The following is a 13102-nucleotide window of genomic DNA, read 5'->3' as shown; positions in this document are numbered from 1 at the left end:
CTTTCACAGAAAAGGATTCTGAATCTTATGTACAGTCATTAGTTAAGATTCTTAGCTTCACATTTCAAAAGAATGGTTATCCTCTCCTTTTGGTGGAACTTGGCTAGTGTGTATTATCTACAAGATGTACTGCAGTAACTCAAACTCCCTTAACATCATTTAGAAATCTCATCACCTGGAAGAGCAAATAGTAGATACATGAAGAACATCACCTCATAGTACCTCAAGTCATCGTCCAGCCTGACATGTGAAGTCTCAACCTGCAGCATTAATTATCCATCCCTCTGCCTCCACAAATAATGCCTGACCCACTGAGTTCCTCCAGTAATTGTTTTTTTTAAAATTCCAGATATTAGTACAATGTTTTTTTTGTTATTCACCTATGTTTACACCAATTTCAATATTGCATCACATTCTTGCCCGACATTAAAAATAACAATGTAAGAAGAGTGTTTTTAAGACATCCAGTGTTATTTCAGGTTCATTAATTTACACAGATTCTGTGATTCCTCCAGAGGGCAATTTCAGAGTTAGAAGGACATTGGGAACAATTTCCATGAAAATGTTTTTTTTAAATCCAATTACATGTTCCAAATTGAAAACCTTAAACTAGTTCATGAGCATTTAAAGAGTGTTTTGGAGAAAAGCAAACACCTTCTTTAAAATTTCAAACCTAATCTCAAACACTCAGCCAGAGCCTTAACTATGCACCCCCAAATATTTTGTCATCAATGCCATGGGGAAAAAAAACAAAGCCTGTGTGCAGAAAATGAGATTCTAAATTCTGCAGGTTTCAAACTGCAAGTTAATCAGAGTGGAGTTGTTAAACCTAAATTAAAATTGAATATGCATCAAGTGAAATTTGTTCAAATTGCTTTGACAATAGCTAGAAAATGCATTGCTATAACTTGGAAGTCGGATATGGATTTGGAAAATAGGGTGGCCATATTTACAAAGTGTTGGTAATAATATTTAAATGAATCTCCAACACTCTCTTTCTTTTATAGGCAAAATACTCCTGTTCTAGTTCTCTTGTCCTGTTCTTTTTCTTTTCTTGCTTTTGTAGGAGGTTGGAGGGAGGAGTGTGGGGGAGGGGGGGTAGAAGGGAGTTTCTTCTGTCATTTTATGTTTTCTTTTTATATATATATAAAATATATGAATTTGAAATATTGTAAAATGTTTGTTTTGTGGTTTTAAATTAAGTATTTTAAAAAATCATAGTGGAGATACATTTGAGGGACAAAAATAACAAACACTCCACCAGTGAGGACTCAAAATGTTTAACACATACTGCAAACATTACTCCAGGAAAACCACTGATGTAACATCATCCCACCAGTCAAAAACAAATGTAATGTTCATTACCTTTCTAAAGGGCAGTAAAATTTGACCTGACAAAAGGCTTAAAATTTACTAAATACTTAAAGGCATAACGAGTTAGTTCCAAGTTTACTATAAACCACTGCAGGAATAACTTGCTAAATTAAATTTCCAAATAATTTTACGGTGACTTTTTGTAAATAGCTGGTGAATGCAATAAAAAAAACTTATTTTTATAGAACAAACTCAAAGTCATAATTTTGACTCCTGTATTAATAAATCTTAAATTCCAATGCCTTCGAGGTAACAAATGCTGCTATTTTACAAAAGGATCTGGAATTTGCCAAAATTAGTTTAAAACATTTGCCATGATTCATTCACTACAAAATATTCTTTCAAATCACCGAAAGGAAATCATATTTAACTCCCAACACAGAATCTCCATGCATTACCTCTGCTATTTTCTGCACAGATTTTTGATCGTGTTCATGGCACTTTACATCAGCATCACTCCTATCCTCTTTATTACTGGATATTCCTTTTTCAGTTGCATTGTCCATGTAACTGGTTGGTTCATTCTCTAATCCTGCTTCCTCACAAAGCACATTTCGGAATAATTTATGCAAGCAATCAAACACAACTTTTAACATTATATACTCTTATGTGTTTGGTACGAGCAATTTCAATCGCCCCTACTGAAGAGATGCTGCAGCCTCCGACACTGAACTGCAAGCCAAAAATCGTATGCCAATGCAATGCAGGAAATCACTTTCTCTCTGCAATGTCGTAAAGCCTGCAGGTTCAATGCAGTACTTTCCTAGCCACTCATACAGCAAGATACTAACATGCTTCATTTCAAAACCACTTTTCAGCCAATCAAATTATGTCTGATGCCAAATCTTCTTCAGGGTCAAAGTTGATGAACAACTATATTGATTATATTCTCATGTGTCATACCAGACCACTGTCTTTCATGTTCAGACAATTTAAGTGTTGTAGACTAAATATTAGCCAACACCATTGTGCAAAAAAATCCTGGAGGCAACACAGCTAATACAAACTAATTAAATTTCTTGTTGGCATATCAGACAGCACAAAAGTGGTTGGAGAAAGCACTTAATGGTTTCTCATGCCAAGTTTACAGAACTGTAAATGTCTAACTCAAATCTGCAATTAAATTAACATTACAGTAAGAGTACAAAATTTTATATATGAATTATGTGCCCTCTTATTATAATAAAAACACACTGAAATGCTGGAGGAACCCAGCTGATCTTTTCAGCATCTGTAGGAGACAAAGATGTATTGATGACGTTTTGGGCCTCCACTGTTCTTCAAGGAATAAGCAGAATAAGATTATTCCTGAAGAAGGGCTCAATCCTGAAACATCAGCGATACATCTTTGTCTCCTACAGATGCTGAAAAGACCGACTGAATTCCCCCTGCATTTCAGTACGTTTTTACTATATTCACAGCATCTGCACTTTCATTTCGCCCCTCTTATTATTTCAAATTGGCACAATTAAGATTTTTTTTTTTAAAAAAACAGGATAACCAAAGTAACATTATTGGTGAGAATTCAAACTACTGAAATAGCACCAAAACTGGAGCATGATGCACAAGTATTACATGAACTAAAAATCAGAGGGAGTTTCAATGCCGATAGTTCATTCATATAGCTCAACAAACAGTCCAATAAATGAAATGCTAATTAAAAGTAATCATTTACAACCATTCAGAAATGTACTCAATAAACTAGTGGCAGAGTTAGCACATCACTAAAAGAGTGCCAGGGACCCATTCAAATCTGGCGCCGTCTATAAAGAGTTCGTACGTTCCCTCAGTGTCTCCTCCAATGTTCCAAAGATTTACACAGTTGCTAGGTTAATTGGGTGCTTTTTGGCTCGTGGGCAGGAAGGTCCTGTTATCGTGCTTTAACTCCAAAATTAAAATTTTGATTTTGTGGTATGGCTCACCTCTAGCCTTTATCTACTTGAAGAGATGACAATCAATTTTATATATAGCCACAGTTCATGTCATGAAGGTATTTTTATAATGGAATGATTAGAAAGAAATGCTTGGATTTTAACCATTTAATTCATAATGAAATAGTAAAATATGTTCAGGTCAAGATGGTGAGCAATGTGGAGAATCAGGTGATTGATAAGATTATAAAGGAGAAACAGTCATCATCAAATTTGTAGATTTAATTTAAATGACTCAATGTTTGTCTAAAATTAGTATAATAGCATCAGAGGGTATGTCTTGCAATACTGGAATGTCTAATAAGCAAACTACAAAAAAAATCTTCACCAAGGCCTATAGTCTTGCTCTAAAATCTTGCTGAAAATGTTAAAACAGTGCCTTTCAAAAATACAACTGATAGACTTGCCTTGAATGTTCTAATACGTCAGTATCAGTATCAAAAATGGAAAACTGCTTGAAATCTTTCTAGTGTCAATTTTAGCGGGTGCATATCACTCTCCACTTACATTTTGTTTCTAAGCCCAATGCAAAGTGAAGCACTGTTCATCTAATGTTTACCATTGCCAAAACTTTAAATAGTATTCATTTCATTTTCACATTCCTTGCCCTATTAGGCAAACTGCAATTTAATGGGACATCTTTCAACCTTTTCAGATCCACACTAAACAGTAGCAAGGGAGTCTGACAGATTGAGCAAAAAATAACATCAATTAACCCACAGATGGACTAAGAACATGTTTGGAAACTGCTCACAAAACAAACCTGTGACAATAAACATGTTTTCTGATTTCATTTTAAATGGCCTAGTTTTACAATTTAATCGTAACCATCCTAAATCTGTCTTTCTCCACCTCAGAAAGTTGTGCAAGACCAACATCACTATTATGGGGTCAATCATAAAGAGAGATAGTTGAGAACATGTACTACTGTAGAATGAAGTAAAATTTCAAAAAAATATCAAATTATTGCTTTTCTATTAGAAAAAATTCCATATGGATTTATTTCAGTTAAGTGTTTCCTTAGTAATACACAATTGACTTATCACAATTAAATGCCCAAGAACATAGCTAAGTCCATTAGAGGACCCAACCTCCTCCCCTTATCCCACCACTGCAGATGTCTATGTGAAGTGCTGCTCCAAGAAGGTAGCAAAAATCGTAAAACCTCTGAACAGAACATACAGAAGCCTGAAAAAGTCAGCACCTCTTAGTTCAAGAACAGTTTCTTTCCAGTAGCATTCACACTCTTGAACCTCCCTCTTGGTACACAAATCATGCACCGCCTGCAAATTGTTAGTCACTCTTTTGCATTAAGATTACTGTGAATATTATTTATCTTGGGTATTTATTGTTTCTTTTACTTTAATTCAATTAGTTTACTATTAAAGTTTTTTTCTGCCATAAGAAAGAATTTCAGGTACATTGTACAATGTGTGACAGAATTGTGTTATTATTAATCTTTAGTTAGAAAATATATTTTTTGCAAAGTTATTTTGTGGGAATGGACATAGGGACACAGACACGCACAATTACACACTCAGAGAATCCTTTGAAATTGCAGCTGGCAGATCTCAGAGACTGTCTGCTAAGAGATAGTCTCTGAGATCTGGAAGCCTGTTTGCTTAAAAAGACAGTGTGACTGCGAATTCAAAACCATAAACAGACATAAGTTTTATGATGTTTACTCAAAGAAACAGCTGTATATGAAAGGAAACCATTTGCTAATTGAGCTGTGCAGACAACTCAGAAGCACATTAGCTCAAACTTTTGGAATTTAAACTTCAAAGACAGGAATGATGTCATGTGGTAAAGACAATTCAAGACAGAAAACATTTTTGAATATTAAGGAACGAATTTCAAACTGAAGACGGAGATCACCTGGCCATCCTGTAGGTAACACAGGATTGAAGCAGTTGCTTGGCCATCCTGTAAGTAAGATAGGATTGAAGATACAGTAACCTGAAAGGTACTGTTACGTGTTATTCCTGGTCAAAGGAGAATGCAGAATAAGTGGCTTTCAAAAGAGAATGACCAATTTTGATTGTCTCTTTAAGAGAGAGAAAACAGTCCTGTTTTGTCTATTTCTATATGGCACTTCATTTAACCCTTGTCTAGGTTTGTGAAATCATCGTGTGAAACAAAGATTCCGAAACCTCCATGCAAAAGAGGGAGATTTATGGAAAAACATTCATCTGAAGTAAAAGTTCTCTGAAAACTACTCTACAAGAATCTTGTGAGTTGAGAAGTCTGATGCCACATACCTGTTGAGCAACAATTTAAAGAATCTGAGTTTCAAAACAAAATTGACTGAACTTTACAATCATCTCTTCAGAATTATACCTGAACTGTATTGGTTCTGGCATACACATATATACTGTATTTTTACGCATGTATTATATGTGTATTTTACAAACCAAGCACTCCCACTCTCCTGCACGCTAGATACATGTGCACGGTATGTGAGAATATTTTTACATGTTGAAAGAACACGCACAATTTATAGCAGGCTTGGGAATACAATAGAAGTATTGAAAGAATGAGCACAATTTACAGCGGTCATGGGAAAGATGCGTCGGTAATTTATAGCGAGAGTGGGAATATTATAGCGAGCAGGAGAATGTAATAGTGGCATTGAAAGAATGCACATAATTTATAGTAGCCTTGGTAAAGACATGCCAGCAATTTATAGCAAGTGTGGTTATAGCCAGCATGAAAATGTTCCATCAGCAATGAAAGAACATGCACAATTCAAGCGTGGGAAATTTTGATCTTGGGAAAATCGTTTTGTACTGAATGCCTTGGAGTTCCTATAAACAGGACATTCTGGTTAGGGTATGCACCTTATCAATGTTAATTGCCCAGACCCGTCCCCTGAAGGAAGAGATTAACATATCAAGTGTCTGATTTGAGACAAGATCATGCTCAACTCTGAAGCCTGTCTTCGATATATTTAATTGACTCCTCTCCAAAGTTTGTTAATGTGTTGCAGCAGTATTATCATCAACACCTATGGGGAAGTTGATTGGGTGTTAATTGCAGGAGATTAACTGTGGCCAGATACTGGTATGTATTTTGTTTCAGTCCCACTTAAATGCAAATTGCTTTTGTCAGTTGGAATTTAGAATACTACACCTGTGTGCAGTATCTGCATGTGCACATGATACAAAAATACCTTTACACATTTATGATTTTTCTGTGTTATATGCGTGAAAATACTGTACATTTGCACCTAGTGGAGTTAAGTTAGAATAAGTTTAGACTTGAGTAAGTAATGTTATTAATATTTATTAATAAAATTTAGTTTTGAAGATACCATTGTCTTAGTGAATTTCCATTGTTGCCTGTGACAATGAACTCATATCATTTGATCAGTTACAGAGCCGTATACAGAGCCGTTGTCATACCCACACTCCTGTTCGGCTCCGAATCATGGGTCCTCTACCGGCACCACCTACGGCTCCTAGAACGCTTCCACCAGCGTTGTCTCCGCTCCATCCTCAACATCCATTGGAGCGCTCACACCCCTAACGTCGAGGTACTCGAGATGGCAGAGGTCGACAGCATCGAGTCCACGCTGCTGAAGATCCAGCTGTGCTGGATGGGTCACGTCTCCAGAATGGAGGACCATCGCCTTCCCAAGATCGTATTATATGGCGAGCTCTCCACTGGCCACCGTGACAGAGGTGCACCAAAGAAAAGGTACAAGGACTGCCTAAAGAAATCTCTTGGTGCCTGCCACATTGACCACCGCCAGTGGGCTGATAACGCCTCAAACCGTGCATCTTGGCGCCTCACAGTTTGGCGGGCAGCAGCCTCCTTTGAAGAAGACCGCAGAGCCCACCTCACTGACAAAAGGCAAAGGAGGAAAAACCCAACACCCAACCCCAACCAACCCAAAGAAAAAGATTGTCACAGGTTTGTTTTGTGAGTGAGCAGTTTAGATAGACATCTTTTTCAGAGTACACTACACAAGTGCTATTTTGGAGAGAGATCAGTTAGTATAAAAGGGCAGCAATTTTAGTGTGAGGTTCATTTTAATGTTACATCATGGTAGAAGGCCCTTCTGAATATGAAACCAACACTGCCAACTATACCCAATTAATACACCAATCCTGCATGTTTTAGCAGGTGGGAGAATACCAAAGAAAATGAACACAGTTCATGGGGATAACGTATAAAATCCTTGAAGACAGCACCAGATTCAAACTCGGGATGCTGGCCCTATATGGCATTGCTCTAAACACTACCCTAACCATGCCACCTTTCTTTCAGGAGTCCAATAACGGCAGGAAAGAAACTATCCTTGAATCTGGTGATGCATGATCTTGCATTCATTGATCTTTGACTTGCGGGGATGAAAGTGAAGAGTGTCCGGCATCAGTGCAATGAGCCTTTTGACAATGTGGTTACTTTTCCAAGGTAGTGAGGTAATATAGATGAAGGGGAGGGGGTGTTCGTGTGATTATCTGCACTGCATTCACAATACTATGCAATTTCTTGCAGTTTTGGAAGGAGAAGTTGCAGTACCACGCTGTGATGTGCATTTCTAAATGTTGGTGAGGGACACAGGTGACATACCAATCTTTTTTTTGACCTCTGGAGGAGGTAGAGGTCATTGACATAACTGGACCACAACAAGTCACTGGAAATGTTTATTCCTAGGAACTTAAAGCTGTCTACTAACTCCACATCAGCACCAACAACATAGACAGATGCCTAATACCAGTTCCTCAGTCTTGTCATCAATGAGGTCGAGGTTGTGGTCCTGGCACCAAGCCGTTTGTCCCGCTACCTCCCTTCTAGTCTGACTCGTCATTGTTGGAGATCCAACCCATGACAATGCTGTCATCCATAAATTTACAGATCAAGTTGGAGCGGTGTTTGGCCACAACATAATGGGTGTACAGGCAGGTGCAGAGTACAAAGCCTGGTGCTGAGGATGATCATGGAGGAGGCTCCATTACTAAGTTTTTGTGACAGGCAGGTCAGGAGGTTGTGGAACCAATTGCAAAGGTGGGTGCTGAGGCCAATGTCACAGCATTTAGGGTTGTGGGCAAGCTTTGAAGACTGACATCTAGTCAATGATTGACATAGGCATCATTGTTATTCTTATATACCACAAATGGATGCTGGACCAGGAGGATAACTTCTATTGTGAATCTGTTGCAGCAGTAGGCAAATTAGAGTGGATCAAGGTGGACTAGTAGGCTAGTGTTAATATGAGTCTTTAACTCTTCATTTTGATGGATCTCATTTATATTATGTTTTTTCTGGGCACTGGAATGATATTGGCCTTGTTGAAGCAGGTGAATACTTTCACTTGTAGCAGGGAGAGATTGAAGAGGTCTTTGACTAGTTTCTGCTAACTAGTCTGTGGAGGCTCTAAGGACTCATTCACAGACCCCTTCTGGGACAGTCACATTCCATGGATTCACTTTTCAGAAGTCCAATCTAACAACTGTGGCAGCAACTGTGGATGGTGGTGCACCAGAAATTGGAGAGATGCATGCCACAGGTTTACTGGCTTTCTGTTCAAAGCAAGCATAGAATGTATTGAACTCATCTGGGTGGGATGCACTGTTGTTTGCTATTATGACCAGTTTAGCTTTGTGGCCAGCCACAAGCACCTGATGTTCACAAGTTTTGTTTGGAACTACAGTTTTGGGATCTATATCAAGAATTTAATAATTCAAAACAAGTTCTACTCTCTAGCCAGTAGATTTGAAAGATTTTAGAGTGACAGTATTGAGATTATCTTTCCATGCTTCCAATCACTTCCTGCAAATCATCCAAAAATGGGAGATAGTCTACTGCACAGATGACCACAAATTTTGTACCAAATTTAAAGTTGTGATCTTGAAATGCCAAGTGTGCAAAATGCTGCCAGTATTTATTGTCCATTACAAGTTGCATTCAACTTGAGAAAGCAGTTAAGGTTCAATCACAAGAGTTGGTTTAGAACCATGTCTTAAATAAATTTTTTATACAATACAGCACACATGTCAAACTCTGGCCCGCGGGCCAAATTTGGCCCGCGATATAATTATATTTGGCCCACAAGATCATTTCAAAAATGTATTAGAGGTGGCCCGCCCTGCAGCGAGAGCCGATGCTGTTTTTTGGTAATGTCACCCCCACCATCCTCCCCCTTCATTGCACATCCTTCCCCGTTGTAACACGAGAAATTGTAACACGAGAAGTCTGTCGATGTCATCAGCCGGCAAGTCAGTTGGAACGCTCCCCGCACAACCAGTCACTTCTCCCACCTGTCGAGCGGTGCGGCGGATGGGCGAGCGCCTGTGATTTCCTGTCAGTGCGACGGGCATGGCAGGCTGCGCATGGCCCCCGGGCAGCGCGAGCACTGCGCGACTCGCACCGGACGGCCCTTCCACAGCGCGAGCGCACTTCTCCCGGTCGCCACGGCCTTCAGCGCTTGCACCCGCGCGGACTCCAGGGACGGCTGGTTCGGCCCTGCACGTGAAGAGAGAGATGGTGGCTGTCCGCAAAGGCTGATCGGCAGCGCGCTGGGCCTGAGTGGGTGGGTAAGCAGGGGTGGGCAGAGGGTGTAGGTGAGGAGTAATGGGCAGGGGAAGTTATGGTGGTGCGAGGGGCAGTTAGAGGGAGGGATGAGTAGAAGGAGGGGTGGATAGGGAAGAGGTAAAAGGGGAGGGGCAGGGCGAGTAGGGGAGGGGTGATTAGAGGGTGAGAGACGGGTAGAGGGAGGAACAGGTTGAAAGGAGAGGCAGTAGAGGGGCGTGTATAGGATGGGGTGGGTAGAGGCAGAGCGAGTGGAGTGAGGGGTGAGTAGAGGTTGGGTAAAGGACTGGTCAGGTAGAGGGATGGTGGGTCGAGGGTGAATAGAGGCCTAGAGCCTGAGGAGTGAGCAGGAAATGCTGAGTCCTGATGCAGGCCAAAATGGACACAGCCTGTGAATGCTGACTACATCTCCACAGGGACCAAATAGGTTTCCCTCAGGTCAAGCAAAGGGTGAACTTGAGCTACCTACTCCTGACCTGTAACATTATCCTCCTAAAGTTATATCCTAAAGTTTAACATTACATATGTTGAAAGAAGAGAAAACATGCAGATGTTGTTGAAAATTTTCAATAAATATTTAGTTCGGCCCTCGACTTAGTCCAAGTTTTTAATTTTGGCCCTCCGTGAATTTGAGTTTGACACCCTTGCTATAGAGCATTTACTGCCTCCAAGAAGGTTCAGCTGGAGTCTTACACTTGAAACTACTCCCAACGTACAAAGGATAAGGGGGTATAATATTCACATTCTTCATCATCATTGGATATTTTCAAGACTTGGGGGATTATCTAGAGGTTGTGCCATTCCCGTGTTTTGCTGCATTTTCTTTCCTTAGTAGCAAGAGGTCATGGGGAAGGGAGGGGGATAGGGGGAGTCTAACACATGCTGTTGGCCCAGGCAAGTAACTGCCATGCATTTTGTAGATGACACAAATAGAAGTCACAGTGTGCTGGTGGAGAACAAAATGGGAAGTTAGAGGGAGGGATGAGTAGAAGGAGGGGTGGATAGGGAAGAGGTAAAAGGGGAGGGGCAGGGCGAGTAGGGGAGGGGTGACATTATTGGGAAGTCCCAAGAGGGCTGTTTCATTGAACTTCTTACAAGTTGCAACCTTACATTCACCCAGATAAGTGGCTAGCACTCCATCATGCTTCTGTGAGCTTTAAAGAGGTCTGAAATGTCCAGTGGCAAGTCATGTTCTACAGGCCATCTGGCTTCCAATCTCCTTGTGGCCTCTGTATACCATTGGTCCATTCAGTTTCTGATCAATGGTGACCCAGGAGATGTTGATGGCAGAGGTGTCAGCAACAGTCATGCTGCTTAATGTCAAGAGTAGATCATCAAATTCTCTTGTTGGAAAGTGCCTAGCACTTTCTACCCACAAGTGTCATGAATGGTGTCAAGAACACATTCTATGCAACTTTAACTGAAATAGAAAAGAGCATTTGGATTTTTGCTGAATTTTGATAGACAGATCATTGATCGGGGAGATTATCTTTTCTTATGGCACAGCCCGAAGGAACACCTTCTGCGGTGTCCTGGAGCTGAGAGCCACCTTCTCCATTATCATTAATTGCTAGATGACATACGAAACAAAGATCTGATACGTTAATTCACTGATTGCTTAGTAGTGTCTATTGCATCGTGTTGCATATCTGTGATGCAGCTTCACTAAGGTGGTATCTCATTTTGAGGCATACCTGACATGCCCTACTGAACTCTTCATTGAACTTCTAGCTTGATAGTATTGATAAAGTTACAGACTACCAGTGTGCATTTTTTGGTGTTGCTGATAAGCTCCAGCTCTGTTCTCTTTCTCACAACTGTAATGCTAAACACAATGGCCAGTTAAAAAAAAGACATTTGAAAAGTAGGCATTTCTTGCAACGCTAGATCATGGTCAGGTGCATCCCACACTGCTGGATTAGTAATAATGGAGTCAAGGAAATGTACCCGTCGTTCGGATTCACCGACTACCAGCCACGAATCCAGTTCTATTCTTCAGGACTCAATCAGATCAGTCACTGCTGGTGCTACAAAATCACTCTGGTGATGGATCATCAGGTTCCCCCACCCTGTGCCTTTGCAACTTTTAGTGCTCCTTCAAAGTGTTAATGAATGGGTAAGAGCCATAATTTATAAACAAAGTAATGAATTCGGTGTTCGTGTCGTTTTCAGGTGATTCCTTTTCACACCCGTTTTAATGCTTGTAACAATGGACTTGCTGAACCATTTACGATTCTCCAAATTTAGCCAATTGAAGCGATGCAGACGAGGATGGGGTTGATATCGTTCATGTTCTAATGGAATGAATGGGTTTTTTGGGGGGACAATCTTGTCTTTTTTGATCACCATGAATGAAAGTAAAGGTATCGTTAGAGAATTCTGATGAAAGCTAATCATCCTGAACCGTTTATTGTTCCTTACGCATGGGATTTTACTACATTTATTCGCCGAGGAGGGAAATGAAAACGAGATGAAAGCAGGATTACTATTTGTGCCTGGCCATTGGTCGAACAAGGCGTTAATCGTGTGCTGTTCGGATCCCGCTCAGACTCCACCCATCAGCCCAGGCCCGTGGGCTTGAACCAGGACTGAATCACTAATATCCCGACTCACCCTCAGCTCCGATTCGGTCCGGTGAACGCCGAGCCGCGGCAGCCCCGCCACCAGGTCGTTGACGCACAGTCCCCCGTCCTGGTTGACATCCAGTTGCTGAAAGAGGACCTGGAACCGCCGCTCCTGCTCAAGCCGGGCCGCCTGGCAGCGACTGTCTGCCGGACACGCCGACTCGCACTCGCAGAAGAGGCCGCTGAATAATGGTGAGACGAGGGCACGTTCTTTCATTCCCAAGCGGGCTGGATTCGGCGCGGAATAGTGGCTCGAAGCCGCCTGGATTTGAAGGCTGGGATTACGGAGGGAGAAACCCGGAGGACGAGAGCAACAATGCGCCACCAGTTCGGGCCGGCGAGACGAGATCGCGAGCGCCGCTTTCTATTCGGAATGGCGGGCGAGACTTCAATTGACAAGCACGTTGACCACTCGAACGGGAGAGATGCGCTGGGGGGGCGGGACCGACAACGACGTCATCGTCCAAACCTCCAATTGGGGAGCTTGCCTGGTTGGCATGGCCAATCCGAAGACGGGCGTCGCTAATGATGGACAGGTTTATTATCTGTTAACTTGGCCTGGGAATGAAAATGCAAAGTTGACCATTTTTTCCATTCCAATGTGTTAACAGACCAGTCATTAATATCATGACTGAA

General features: G+C 41.2%; 1 protein-coding gene across 1 annotated transcript in view; it reads right to left on the bottom strand.

Annotated features, from left to right (window-relative positions):
• Window positions 1-12878, bottom strand: part of LOC138736117 (calcium-binding mitochondrial carrier protein SCaMC-2-B) — a 47517-nt gene extending 34639 nt beyond the window's left edge. The window contains exon 1 of the mRNA XM_069885058.1: window positions 12456-12878. Coding sequence (XP_069741159.1) covers window positions 12456-12683 — 228 coding nt within the window. The 5' untranslated portion in view covers window positions 12684-12878. The remainder of the gene's footprint in view (window positions 1-12455) is intronic.
• Window positions 12879-13102: the final 224 nt, after the last annotated feature.

The sequence above is a fragment of the Narcine bancroftii genome, chromosome 1, assembly GCF_036971445.1.
Source record: "Narcine bancroftii isolate sNarBan1 chromosome 1, sNarBan1.hap1, whole genome shotgun sequence".
NCBI classification, from domain to species: domain Eukaryota; kingdom Metazoa; phylum Chordata; class Chondrichthyes; order Torpediniformes; family Narcinidae; genus Narcine; species Narcine bancroftii.
This window is presented reverse-complemented; position numbering and strand designations above follow the sequence as displayed.